At 32.2% G+C, this 15014-nt stretch overlaps 1 protein-coding gene across 1 annotated transcript in view; it reads left to right on the top strand.

Annotated features, from left to right (window-relative positions):
* Myc (bHLH transcription factor Myc) overlaps positions 1-3426 on the top strand; it is a 13767-nt gene extending 10341 nt beyond the window's left edge. Inside the window, 2 exon segments of the mRNA XM_018537422.1 lie at positions 2001-2013; positions 2816-3426. Of these exon segments, the coding sequence (XP_018392924.1) occupies positions 2001-2013; positions 2816-3426 (624 nt within the window).
* The last annotated feature ends 11588 nt before the right edge of the window (positions 3427-15014 follow it).

The following is a 15014-nucleotide window of genomic DNA, read 5'->3' as shown; positions in this document are numbered from 1 at the left end:
CCCCCCCCCCCCCCCCCCCACACACACACACACACATCCACATACAAGTGTACACTTAAATAAACGTAACTGTGCTAATTAAATATCGCGAACATCATGGAACGTCGCGAAAAAATGAGGCACTCCCTCGACCGAGATATTCGCATTATAATGTCAGTGACTGTAAAATCTGAAAGAGAAAGGGAAAAAGAGCTTTTTAATTTGACTTCTGAACGGATAGATTACATTGTGATATGCGAAAAGAAGCACTTAGTAATTTAATTGAATAATTCAATAATACTTAAAAAATAACGATACTTAAAAAAAAAAAAAATGTCATTTACAATGTAATGATTCTTTAATTGTCAACTTCAACTTATCAAGCATTTATCTTTTAAGTAATTCTCGTTAAGTGGCTATACACCGAGTGATTACCAACTGTTTATTATTTGATGTCTCATTACGAAGAGTTGGGGCAGAGGGGGTGAATCCGCGAATAACGCCGGCGATAAGGCCGGCGTGAGAATAAATCAGAGCCTCGCCTACTAACTTGGACAGTTGCATCGTTATTTTTAGACGTTTCGCGCCTTTTCGCGGGCGAGACGACGTGCTGGCCTCGGGCCAGACTCGACTGGGGGATTCATATGTCCGAATGCATCAAACACACGTGGAAGCGGCCGCCTGCCTGACCGCACGTGCATAGGTGCGCGCGTGCGAGGCTGACAGACGTCTCGCTTTTCTTCCTCGTGCCACGAGTGTCTCCTTCCGCTTGTCCTAGTTTATGAGCCTGGGCTGAAATGTTACGGCACCTATGGAACGCTGCCAAAAAGGGCATGCACGCTGGAAGATGGGAGCTCTAACTGAATAGCGCTGATTGAATTTTTTTCTTTAAATGGCACACAGTTTAACGTGCGTCTCTTCACGACGCTAGGTGTATCGCACGAATGGAATCTCTCATGACAGTTTCGATAACATCGAAAAATTAATTTATAAGCGTATTATTTTATTGTCAAAAGCCGATTCTATTACGCCATTGCATTTAGAAACTTTATACATGCATTAATATGCATATTAAAAATATGAAAATATATTTAATACAACTTCAATGCAATGTGACTGATAAAATTATTGTCAGTTAGAAATGACAAAAAAAAAGTTTAATGAGTAAACGTATATTTTAATGTAATACTTATTGTTAGTATATTTTTTCTTCAAAGACCAAACAGTGTCATCTGTCAAACTCTCGTTATTACGCCATAAACGGGAGAAGCGCACGAAGCTGCGTGACGTCCTTGCGTGCATACAGCAGTCTTGCGGCTTATGAAGAACGTAAGATCGTAACACAAAATTACCGATAAAACTTGATACGGAAGGAGGGGCTGGCTTCTTATTGAGTTCATTATAGTCGACGAAAGTTATAATATGAAGCACGTGATGTCGGCGAGATTTTTCCTCGTAAACTTTTTGATTGGCAAGAACATCACAATGTCCGCGAGATCAATCGAATTCGTGGATTTTACGACCGAAGAAACGGATTGAGAGAACTTTTGACGCGTGGCAATCGCGACTCGGAAAGTACACAGAAACATTGAGTACATAATACGTTAATAACGACTTATTGCGCTTTATTACGTATGAATCACCTCGACGAGAGAATTGACTTAATAAAGATAAGATAAACTGCTCGGCGGATGCGAAATGATCGTTGCGATGGAATTATACTACGAGACACGAACGGGTTAGAGCTGGGAGAAATAGAGAGTAGATCTCTCTTTCTCCCTCTTTTACATGCGCGTGAATACGACATCGAACCATTACGGAAGTGCCCTTGTCGAGATTGTTCGCGGTTGCATCCGTATGAGGAATCCGGACCAACCGGATTTCCATCAATTGTGCCAGGCGCCGAGAATGGCATAGTTTTCAGAAACGCCCACGGTTTCGTATGTCATTCAGAACGCCTCCTCGGCCACATGGTCTCGAAAAAAAACTTGCTGTCAAAGGCTGTCCTTCGCTTTTACGACCTGAATTATTGCCGTGTTATAGTAATTCTTATTGATTTTTTCCTGTAGGGGACTTTTTCTAATTCTTTATGATTTTTTTCCTTGGAGAGATATTATGCCTTATTATAGTAATTTAAATTTTGTTTACGTAACAGAATTTACAATCAAGAGTTTTTCTGATTATTTTTTTACATTATTTATCAATTGTTAATTCATTATTTATATTGTTACAATTTTGTATGTACATTTCAAACTGAGATATTTATTCTATCACAATTTCGCGACCGCGAGAATTTTGAGATAAATATTATCACACATATTCGTCAATGTGCGATTTCAGGAGGAAGACTTGCTCGATTGCATCATATGTCGATTATATAATTTTATATTCATTTCATATTATTTATAGCAATTGAAATATGAATTTTTATTTATCCCTCCGAACGGTTTAATCACCAACATTATTTTCGTAATGATGCATTTTGTGAAAGACTTACTAATGTCAATTGCTAGATTTTTTGGTAAAAATTTTTCATGAACATATTGCGTACGAACCATGTATTTTAAGCTAATTTTTTAAAATGTTTCATTTTTGCAATGGAGGAATATATTTGCACTTTGTTATACAAATTACATTACTAATAGCATTATGCGCGTAATGCTGTTAATAGCATTATGCATATTATTGCATAATGTTGTTTACTGCATCATGCTAGCGTGACATTTATGTGTTTATGCTATTTACGAGGTGTTGTATATTGTTTAACGTACAACATAACATCTTCACGCTCATATCAGTGATTTAATAAATGAATTCATCAATTCTGTTACAGAAGACGAAGAGGGAGACGAAGTAATTATTGATGTAGTGTCGGTCAAATCTGCCAAAAAACAAGTATCGTTCGCAAAGCAAGTGAAACATTTTGAATATCAAGAGGCTCAGCGCAAAGTAAAACATGAAGACTCGGATGAAAACGAACTCCCGGAACCTTTCATCTCTCGACGGCCACGTGGTAGACCACCAGGTTCCACAAAACGGAAAGCCAATCGATCTGGTCCTGCTCCGAAACGTGTCCGTATTCAGAACAATCTACAGTTAAATTCTCCACAACAGCCATCATATCAGTGTCAAAATTCGATGCGACAGTGTGCATTACGGCGAGATTCGTTTGAAGATACGGAGAGGAGGCGGCTGCATAACGATATGGAGCGACAACGGCGAATAAACATGAAGGAATCATACGAACAGTTAAGAAGAAACGTGCCAGCGGTTGCGTGCAATGACAGGGCGTCGAAGGTGTCCATCTTGAAGCAAGGGACAACGTACATAAGGTCTCTAACTGAAATTGGTAACACTTTAAAGACTAATGCTGCACACCTGAAGCAGCAGAATGAGATGCTCAAAAGAAGACTCCAGCACTTACGCAATCTTTCTTCAGTTTCTTAGAAAATTAAATTTAAAGCGATACTGCACATCTATCTGATTCTTTGTGACGCATATATGACATCGACGCATAAATTAACCCTGGAATACTATTGTGGGTGAAATTTCACTCAAGCGTTAATTCAGGTAGTATAGTTTTTGTTAATTTTTGTAACACAAGAGAACTCGATAATATTGTTTAACGTTAAAATTTATTTATTTTTTGTATATATAGTGATAATTTAGTTATTCTATATTTCGCAATTTGTAAAAACATAAAAAATCTAAAAAAAATTCTTAATTATGTGGGTGAATTTTCACCTAGAGTAGTGTTAATATAAGAAAAATATAAGCAGTAGGAGCATTCCAGGATTAAATGCGTGAGATCTATTGTAAATATCTATTGTAAAATCATAAAATCGCGGTCAAAGACAAATTCGTTTTCATATGTATCCATTACAATGATAAAATTGACTCGTGACCAATCAGAAATCTTAAATCTTAAAAATTAATATAAAGTTATTTGTATATCGATTAACTTTTTTACGTCTGGAAAAATTTCAGAAAAAAGACATCTTTATACTGGTTTTTAAGATTTGAGGATTAGATCACGATTTTATAAAACGGAAAGAAGTTGATTGGTACACAATATAATGATATTGATATTAGGTCTAGTAGATTGATATTAGCGTTTTTTTCATGAAAAAAATCGAAATAGGTTTTTGATTTTTGTATGAATTATGTTATCTGTCAATTTTCTATATCTTATTGCACTCAAGAAAGAAATTGTATTGTTGAGTCTTATTGCGAGATACGTTAAGATAGAAAACCTTTCGGGTATGAAATAAGCATGAGGCAATAAAATACAAAACAAAGAGAGCCTAATCAAGAGGATGATTTGATTAATGGAAATATGAGAAACGGGAAGGATATATAGAAAATATGATGAATACTTAGTTCTAATTATGATTTTTAACTGGTTACGTTCAACAGAAAAAGGTTTGCAACTGTTATAAAATTTTTTTAATATTGGTCTTACCTAATCTAATTATCTAAATGAACCAATTATTAAAAAAACCTTATAGTTGCTTTTTTCGCTGAATACAATCATTATATCGATAGAATGAAGCAAAATGCTGCGCGTAGATGCCCAATACGCACGAGCTATTTCTATCTACGTTGCTTGGCTGACTCATTCATCTCACTTTCCTACTACTCTAACTAAGCTGTGCCCGAAAGCGGTTACTTAACCTTTACCATAAATTGCTAAAAGAAACCTGAGTGGGGCGTCTTCAAGGTCGAGGAAACTTTACTTTAGAAGACCATTCTTTCTCAAAAATCAAAACGAAAAAGAATGAAAAGAGAAAAAAAATTATGAATGATCTTCAAATCGGGTAATAATTATCTATATTATTACTACCCTAACGTAGAGAATGGACTCAAATAGAGAATAACTACTTTAAGTGCAATAAGGATTTAATTGTAAGATCCAAACTTTCATTGATGCAGAAAAATGTCTTTTGTTCTTACAGATAATTTCTTATTTCTTATTCCTGGCTTTTTTTTCTTTTTTGTGCTTTCCTATTTACAAAATATATAAAAAGAGTAGTTAGAACTGAGTCAGTCCAAAATGCACTCTAATTACATATTGATGTATATAAAAACAGATATTTTTATTTTTAAACAAATAATAAAAATTTATTTGAAAAAATTGAAAAAAAATTGATGAAACAAATTGATTAGTTATTATTTGAATGATTATAATATTATAACTGAACATAATTCATACAAAAATTGAAATTCTTTCCGATTTGTATATAGATTGATTAATACAATAATTGATATGATTAATCAAATTTTTAGTCTAATGTTGTGTCTATTCAGCGATTTGTTTTCCTCTCTTCGCTGATGCTTTTTCGTGACTTGTTAATACTAACAAGTTATAATGCATTTCAATCGATTTTTTGTCAAATTTTTCTGAATTTTTGCATTAATGGATTTTTCGTTTTATCTGTTTAAAATTAATTCTGTCACATTTTGCTGTCAAATTATTTTAAAAAATTGATAAAAATTTGATTATAAAATTGAACAAAATTGACAAAAAATTGATTAGTTATTATTAGAATAACGATTGAAAGAAAATAAATTATACGGAAATCGAAAATTAATCATATTTATGATTGAATCAATAGAGGAATTTTTCACGATTGCTGCCAATCAAAAGAGTAATATGATTGGTATCCAGACTAGCTTCTCTCCGACTAGCTCGATCGAAGATTTTTTTTCGATCTCATTTCTAATATCGCTTCTTTTCAAAGATTCGCTTTTCGCTTCTTGCTGTCGTGCTTTCGCACGACTCGTTGACGCCGACGAGTCATCGGGAGAATGCATTTTAATTTCCATCGCGCAGATAAAGCGAATCGTTCAAGCAGTCGGAGGAGGTCTTATCACGTTATTGTCCAACTTGACTACCGGTTCCCAACCGGTTCATTTTAGGGCGTGCTTTGAACTCGAGTTGAGTCGGTTTTAATTGCTCTTTACACATATTTTCATAAGTAGAAGAGTAGAAGAAAGGGAGAAAGGTGAACAACACGCGTGCTTCGATTGTCGACAACTACCAGTTCTTATCCCAAATTTAATAAAAAAATAAAAAAAGAAGAGTGGTAAAGAGTCATGCGAGTTCTCGCAGAAAGAGAGTCGTCCTTCATGCTTTAATCGATTGATATCGACACGCTAGAACTCGGACGTATTTTATTTGCGAGACATTGCAATTCTGATTATCACGAATTATACGATTCATGAGTTAGCATTGGTTCAATTTACTGAAATTTAATTCGAAATTAATGTGCGGGTTAAGCTATTTTCAAATAGCAAAAAGTGTTTTTTCTGATAGAGAGAGTTATTTTCAGAATAGTAGACACTTCTCTCTCTCTCTCTCTCTCTCTTTAATTAAAAGTTTCAATCTCAGGTCTTTCCCACACTTACAATTAATCACTTATCTATAGCACTCATTTATACAATTCACTCTATGTATACAATTAGTGCTCAATTTAAACATGAGTAATGAGTGATGCTTTTTCTTCTTTTATCCTTTTTTGCGACTTTCCTACGAAAAAAAATGATCTCCTGAGCTAGAAGTTTCCTCGATTTTGAAAACGCCCCATTTAGATTTCTTTCAGCAATTTATACTAAAGATTGTGGCCGTTTTCGGACACAACTTGGTTGTAATAAGTAGGAGAGCGAGATGATGAGTCAGCCAAGCTACGTAGGTAGAAATAGCTCGTATGCGCATTAGGCATCTATGCGTGGTACACTTCGCTTTGTTGTCATTCTAACGGTATAATTAAAACGCTGTGCGTACATAAATAAATATCGAACAATAAGATAACGATAAAGGAAAAAACGGTCGCTTTTCTCAAGATGGGTATATATTTCCAAGTACCGAATAAACAGTGAATTTGAACATTTGTTGTTATCATTTAGCATATATATAGGTACGCCAAAGAAAATACGAATTGAGCATTTGGCTTAAGCCAAATCAATTAATTCCCTCATGAGGCGGTACATCAAAAATAATTCGTGCGCGATATGTGCGCGATGTAACGTGCAAAGAAAGTAAATAACGTGTTCGCTGTTCGCTTCTTGAACGATAATTTTTTCCAAGGCAACTTAATTAACCTGGCCTTAATCGAATTCTATGTTGCAAGCTATTGAAGATATCTATAAATATTAAGAAAAGGATTGTCTCTCAATAAGCTAGCTAATGACTTTTTTTTACGTACAAGTGTCACACAAGTACACAACTTCAAATTACTACATGTAAACACTGGATTACATCGAATCTGATCGAATACTGATGTTCGATGCTTGTTTGATATTAGCGAGAAAAAGAATAAACTATCTGCGAGCACGAATTTGAATATCTTAATGATCGCGTTCGCTATTCGTTCGGTATTCATTCACAGATGTACCTAGCTTTGTTATATATAGACGATTCCAAGCGACAGGATATATAAGCCACGCATAGAATTATATCTTTTGCTGCTCTCATTTTTATTATAGTTAGAATTAAATATTAATCATTTTTTCTATATATCTTTTCCATTTCTCAAATTTCAATTTTTTTATTAACTCTTCGTTTGTCCGCCTCGTGTCTATTTTTCACTTTCTCACCCGAAATTTGTTTTTTTTTCTTTATTATATTTGGAGACCGACTTACATTGCGTTTTCTATTGGGTATAATAAAATGAACTAAATCCAATGGATTATTCATTTTTTTTTTCGATCGATGAAGTAGGAAACAGGCGTAATCGTAGGATCGATCGATTTTTTTTATAACACGGTTCGATCCCGCACAGAAATTTTATTTTAGTAACGCCTTTAGTAATATTACAGTTCCATTTTTTATATTTTTAATTAGTTAATCGTTTTGTTTTTGTAGGCATAAGTAGAACATTTTCATTAGCTATTTTCCGTATCTTGCATAATGAATACATTTTTAACATATAAGTTTCCATAAACAAACATATAAATAGATTTAGGCATCGCTTTAATGGAATATATTTATATACATGTGCGTATTGCAAATATATTTACAGCAAAATATTAAAAATGAATGCTTTTACAGCAAATAATATCAATTATTAATATTATTATGTAAATAATATTACATCAATAATATTGTAATATCATTGTTGTCGGCTTTAAGTCGCTGGCACTTTTTAAATGAAGATGGCTATATTATACGCGATTATACGATGGTTAGCCTTTGCACGATTTACAAAAAAGATGAGATGCGATATAGAGCAACGATTACAATGCACATACCACACATAACACATATGTAATACACACATTATCGTACACCATACATAGTTATGCACATAATATACAAAAATGTAACATACATATGTGTATGTATGTATATGTATAGTGATGGACAAAAATTGTTACATCTCCTCCGCAGTTGTGACGTAACAATTTTTGTTCGTCACTGTATATATAAAATTATACTTATTAGGTTTTACGTAAATACGAGTAATAACAGGCAAATACAATATGCATAATTATGTATGTTATATTAACGATGCATGATTGATTAATCGAAGACGCGACCGTAGTGTTTTCGAATAAAGATTTTTTATACTGCTATACAGATATAAGAAAGCAAGAAAAAGAAACACAAAGCAAGAAAAAGGAAACATAATGTGTTCATTACATTTATAGGTAACAGTATTCGTTTGTATGGATATTTTTTACGATAGAAAAATAGAAGTGAACGCGAAAGTGAAAGCCTTTCGAGAAAAATACATACACAAACTCTTTACATACTTAACACATTGTACAATAGTTGTTGTACGCAACGAACACACGACACGCAAACGGATACAGTTGAATAGGAACTATTATTTGACGATACGGAATATTTTTAATTGCACGTTTAATATATATATTTATAAGTACACACATGAAACATAATAATACAATTTGCAACGTAGTAATGCAGTTCGGAACACGGGCGACCATAACAGTTTCCCCGACGGCGCGGAAGAAATATACACATTATTAAAGACCGCGAGAGAGATTCTTAAGAATAAAAAAAAATATTAGAATATATTTATACTATATATACACATATATTATGAAGTATTCCTGAAATCGGGGTGTAATCGGAAAGAAATAATGATTTCTTGTGTAAAAGGAAGCGTAGACTGTGGAGTAGACAAATTTAATTTTTTTCGGAAACAGAATTCTGTACGAAAAAATTTAATTCTATAGTGTCGACTTTTTATATAAGAAATTATCTCCTTCTCGATTATACGATTTCCGAAACATTCTGTATACATGTATATATATATATTTTTTTTCTCAATCAGAGTATCAAAACGCATTTGTCTACACTGAATTATGATTTAAAATATATGTACACTTCTCTATTTTTTATATTTTGAACGTCGCTTCATGTCGCTTATCTCGCGAAAAACTCGAAAAATAATGAGATTAATGATGAGACTTTCCTGCAGAGAAAAATTGTGCAAAGACAATTTCCTTGTAAAATCAATATAACGAACTATAAATGCAAAGTGAATTCTCTGAAATCTCTTTGAATTCTCTTTTTAATGAATGACTCCAGGCGCGAATTTTTTTTTTTCAACCCGACTTCTCGCGATTCAAGAACGATTCTTCGCTGACAGCACTATAGATTATAAGATTAACGAAAGGAAACTCGACAATGTACCTCGCAGCAAATTCCGTTCTCGACGGAGACGGAAGCCTTCTCTCGCGTGAATCCTTGCTTTGTCGTATTTTTTGCTTGCACGTGTATCCGACCTGTGAGTTCTCTGAAACGTGCCAAATAATATCAATTTAGTGTTTATAATAGACTGAAGTCGGCTATTCAGCCGTATTTATATTTAGTGCAAATAATTAATTGGTTAACGTTACATCGATGACCTTAAATTAAAAAAATATTTAACTTCAAATTTTTCTTTAACTTAGTTTTTTTTTAATTAACAATTTTCTGGGTCTTCTCACGGCAAAGATTTATATCGAAAATTCTTTAAAAAGAAAGGAAAAGTAGATTGAGAAAAAAATTTTGCGATTAACGAATCGCGGAGTTTTGTTTTTCTCTCCTCTGTAGTCTTTTTATTCTTTTGTTATTTCGAAGAATTTTTCTCAAGCCATGGTTTCATTCGCTTCGATGTGTTCGAGACGACAATTCAGAAATTAAATCTAACTGTAGCAGTTTGCAGAAGGCAAAAAAGATCATATTCTTTTTTCATTTTTATACGTAAAGTGATTAAGGTGTATATATAAATTTTGAAGTAATTTTTTATAAGTAGAAATAGTTAATTCGAATTAGCTAAAATTAGACGTAGACGGCGAGATTAGATAAGTAATTAGATTTGTATAAACATGCGCATAAAATAAATGCAAGATCTCTCTTAATTGTCGTCTCGAACTCACGATTCTTTTTCACATGAAAATATGGCATGTTTATAAATTTCGAGCAAATTGTGTTTTGTTAATGTCATAAATGACATAGCAAACGATGTAGCAGAAAAATGCAAGCCATTGGCATGTTTTGCAGGCGCTATACAGATTAACTGATTTTGTACTAGCCATTAAAAATTGCGCGAAAGGAAGAAATATAGTAACTTTTGCCAACAACATAGATTACAGTACAAACTTCGCTCGTGTATATCTGTTTCTTTTGCGAAGTCTCGAATTTATATCTTTATCTTCTAATTAAGTTTTGTTGCTATATATTATTTTTTTGTACGTGAATAAGGAGTTATTAAGAACAGCATTGTTTCTGCTACTTTATAAATTTATAATTTTACAAATTGCTCGCAATCGGATTTTTCGAAACATCTTATAAACATCCATTATAAAGAGTACACACGTACCTGCTAGTTACAGTTTAGAAATTTAAAATTAATAATAATAGTTACAATAAAAATGTAAAGAATAGCGTTTATAATCGACTTATGTCGATCTAGCTTTAACTTATGATTAAACAAAACAAGGGGGCACGCATTACTATTACGACAAATTTGACACACGAGCCTCTCTCCTTGGTACATAAACTTCTCTTTTGTCAACATACGAGCTTTGTATAAATTTATGTTTTCTTTCTCTACGTTTATCGTATTCTTGGTTCCTTCATACCAGAGTGAGGAGTGAGGCTCAGTATGTCTATATTTCACTATATATGTGTTATGCAGGATATTTCATTTCGCATTTAAGGGATATCTCTCGACGATCGTAGATCATATGAAAAGAGATTTGATTTCGAAAACACAATTGTTCTATGTTGACTTATGCTTAATGATTTGTTTTTCTTATTTGTTTTCGAGTATATACTCCGAAATATAGATTCGAAATGAAATATTTTGTACATGTATGTATTACCTACTCTTCGTCGGGCTCTTTATAGCTATTATTCGTCGCAAACGGTTCACGCGTATCTCGAATTTTTGCTAGACTTCAATCGACGATGTTCAAGAAATAGTAGCTTGATGAAGCCGCAGATTTCCAATGTGAGCGAGATTAAAATTCGCCAACTATACAATTAAATAATATGTACCTAGGTACCTTCCACGTGTACCTAACGATTGTTTACAGAGTTTTATATATGAATGAAACAAAAAAGATCGATGTAATAGTTTATATAACATATTATATTTGTATATCCTTGAAATTTAAGCGAAACTGCGGAAATGATAAAAGAAAGTAGTGTCAGGAATGAGGGTCTTGACGGGAGTAGGATAGAGAGTGAGAACTAAAATATCTACTAAATATATTTTATGTAACTTAGACTTTTTATCCAGAGAGAGCAAGGGAAGATATTTTTTATTTATCCTCTTTATTTTTATATACAACGTCGCTATTATACCGCAAATAGTTTTTCGTTCGATAATAATTAATTGAACGAAAGATTTGTTGTGTAATAGCGACCGAAGTAGATACTGTTACGCGAGTTGATAAAGTACTTCTGGCGCAATAGCAGAGAGGTGAATAAGAAATTTATCAGATTATATAGCTAGTTTTACATAAAAGAAACTAGAGAAAATCATAACAGACGTTAATTACAATTATACACATATAATTACGTATATGTACATAATTATATGTGTATAAAATTATATATATATAAAATCACACATACAGAAATTCACTTTAACATTAAACTGCAATATATATATATATGTATATATATACATATACACACATATATATATATATTGTATACAGATAGAATCTCTTATTTTTGCAAGAAAATCAGTTTCAGAAAAGGAAAAAAATGATGACAAGAAGTGTTCGTTGATCGTCGTAACGAAGAAGGACGCAATGTCGTTTCGCTTATTGTTCACGCTATTGTATCTTTTCGTGACAGCGTGTTTCTTCGTTACGACGATGAACGGGGCATTACAGAAACTTAGCTACTTCAACAGGGAGATCGCTTTGTCCGAGCTTCGCTCTCAATACTTCCAAAAAATTGGTGCTTCGAGTTTTTGAGCGAGACAGGATTGTAACGAAAATATTCAATATTATCGCGCACACATTTTATAATTTTAAAATTACATTTTTATATGGTGATCTTTTTGTGATTTTGTTGGATAATTAATTATGAATTATTATTACTTGTAGAAGGAGAAATTCGAAAATGCGAGAATTAAGAAAAGCTGAGAACTTTCGAAGTGTTTCTTTTCAGTTTTAAGTTCGTCTATATTGCACATGTATATGTAAATATTATGTTGGAACTGTCGACCCTGTATTATTAACGACGATATTATTTGCAAATATTGTTTCACGATTGCGTGCGTATAAGTTTAGAATATCATGCGAAGTGAGACGAAGCAACGACGTTCATTGTACCTCGAAGATTGTTGAATTATATACAAATAAAGAAAAAACGACAGAGACGAGCTTCTCTACGACGATTTCCTATTTCGAATTCCCTTCCATTCCTAATGGGACCGTCACCGAGTCGCTACGGCAGCCTAAAAATAAACCTCGTACAATTATATTATAATACCTATATGTACAGATATTTATATACTATAATGAAGCGGAGTCAAGACTACAAACTATAAGAATATATTATATATATTGTACAATAGAGATGAAATGAAACAGAGTAATATTTATACCAGAGGTTAATAGCATGAAAAGAATTACTTTAGAAATAATATTTATACTTCTATATTTACTATTTGCATAATGTGTGTATAATATATATGTATAAATACATATATTTATATACACACATACAATAGCCTTAAAACAGGCAATTTATAGTTGCCTCCGCGCGTCTCTTTTTTTATACGAGAATCGTATGTAAAAAGAACTTGTCTGTATATTGCTCTGTCTGAATAATCTTTTTCTTGTTAATTTCAAAGAATATTAGAGACAAAATGTAATTCTTTTTGTGTTGTACTTAAAAGTATCTAAAAGGAGGCTCATCCTTCCATCACCGGCAAATCACGAAGAATAATTATACGTATAAGCACGATTAAGCGAAGATTTAAATGTTCCAAATGTGACTAACAAAAAATAGACTACCGATGGTTGGATGAACTCATCGATTTTTTGACATTGTATGCCAGCTAAGTTGTTAGTTAAATGGCAAACTTGCAATGAGAGCAATATTTGCGCTGCATATGCAGATTTTGTTACTAGGAAAGTGTAGTAGTATAGAGAATAACGATAATGTTTATTTTTCATTCTTAAGAAAAGGGTCAGACAAGTTCCTTGACATTTATATTTTGAATTTCTTTATAAATACATATAATATAACATTTAATTTTATCGTGTTTTTTCTTCCCTTCTTCATCGTACCTGTCCTTCATCCTGTAAGTCCACTTATTCAATTAGTATCAACCGAAAAATTACAAAAAACTATTAAAAAAAAAATATTGATGAGATGAACCTCGAGTTAGTCCAATATGAGATTTGCTTAAAAATTTACTAAAAATAAATCTTTAATCCGTAAAATAATAAAATGTATTTTATTTATTATAAATTATAACTTACAACTTCTAAAAAATCAATATAAAAAGAATGATTTCACTCTATTGCCGATCAATATATGTATAACTAAGAAAAGCGATATGCATTTTTAAAAGAGACATGTATTAATAATAAATCAGACGAGATCAATATACGAATAAAAATGTTTGAGGAGAAGGACTCGCGAAGAGATGACCTGCCGTGTACCAGGACCTCCCTCTTAAGCCATGTAGATAAAAAGAGGAGATTTTTACTGTTTTCAACTTTTACTGTTTTCACATAGATCAAATCCCTTCACTTTGGTCCACCGGATTAAGGAAGATCTTCCTCCTAAAAAATATAAATAAAATAAGTAAGTATAAAACGCTCAATATATAATAATATATATAGATGGACGAAATTAGGACTTGGTGCCTAATACTCGTAACATACGTATTTCTACGTGAATTTTAAATGTATATTTTTCAGTTCTAGAAAAACTACGCGCTGTTGTCGGATTTGAAACGTAACTTTAAAATGTTCGGTAGGAATCGATATCTTTAAGATCATCATATCATTCTCCATTTATTTTAAAAGTGATGCAATTCAAAAAATTAAATTTTCTACAAAAAGGAAAAGTTATTTTTTAACTTGACAAAAAATTATTGACTATATAATCAAATAATATAATACCTACAAGAAATATATTTTTATCATAATTAATAAATATCATCTTTTTCGTTTTTATTTTATAACTTTTTAAAAGAAAACCTAAAAATTACTCTTTAATTTCAGTTAATACTTTTTAAATTACGCTTTAAGGGATAATTTTGATAACTTTCTTTAAGTTAATTGATAATTACTTTTAATTGATAGGCTAATGTTTACGTATATTATTTATAGTAACTTTGTAATAATTTATGTTTGTAATAAATAAAAAAATTACTTCATGTTTAGTTGTGTCACTTTTGAAGTAATAGAGAGCAATAGTTCGAAAATGGTACAAAATGGAACATAGCGCACGTAGAATTAATTAAACTTTCAATGTACATTGAACTCGTAACTTAAAGTGACAATTATTACAATGTAACAACTTATTATTCGTCACACTTCGTTGC

This window comes from Cyphomyrmex costatus, unplaced genomic scaffold (assembly GCF_001594065.2).
Source record: "Cyphomyrmex costatus isolate MS0001 unplaced genomic scaffold, Ccosl1.0 scaffold172, whole genome shotgun sequence".
NCBI classification, from domain to species: domain Eukaryota; kingdom Metazoa; phylum Arthropoda; class Insecta; order Hymenoptera; family Formicidae; genus Cyphomyrmex; species Cyphomyrmex costatus.
This window is presented reverse-complemented; position numbering and strand designations above follow the sequence as displayed.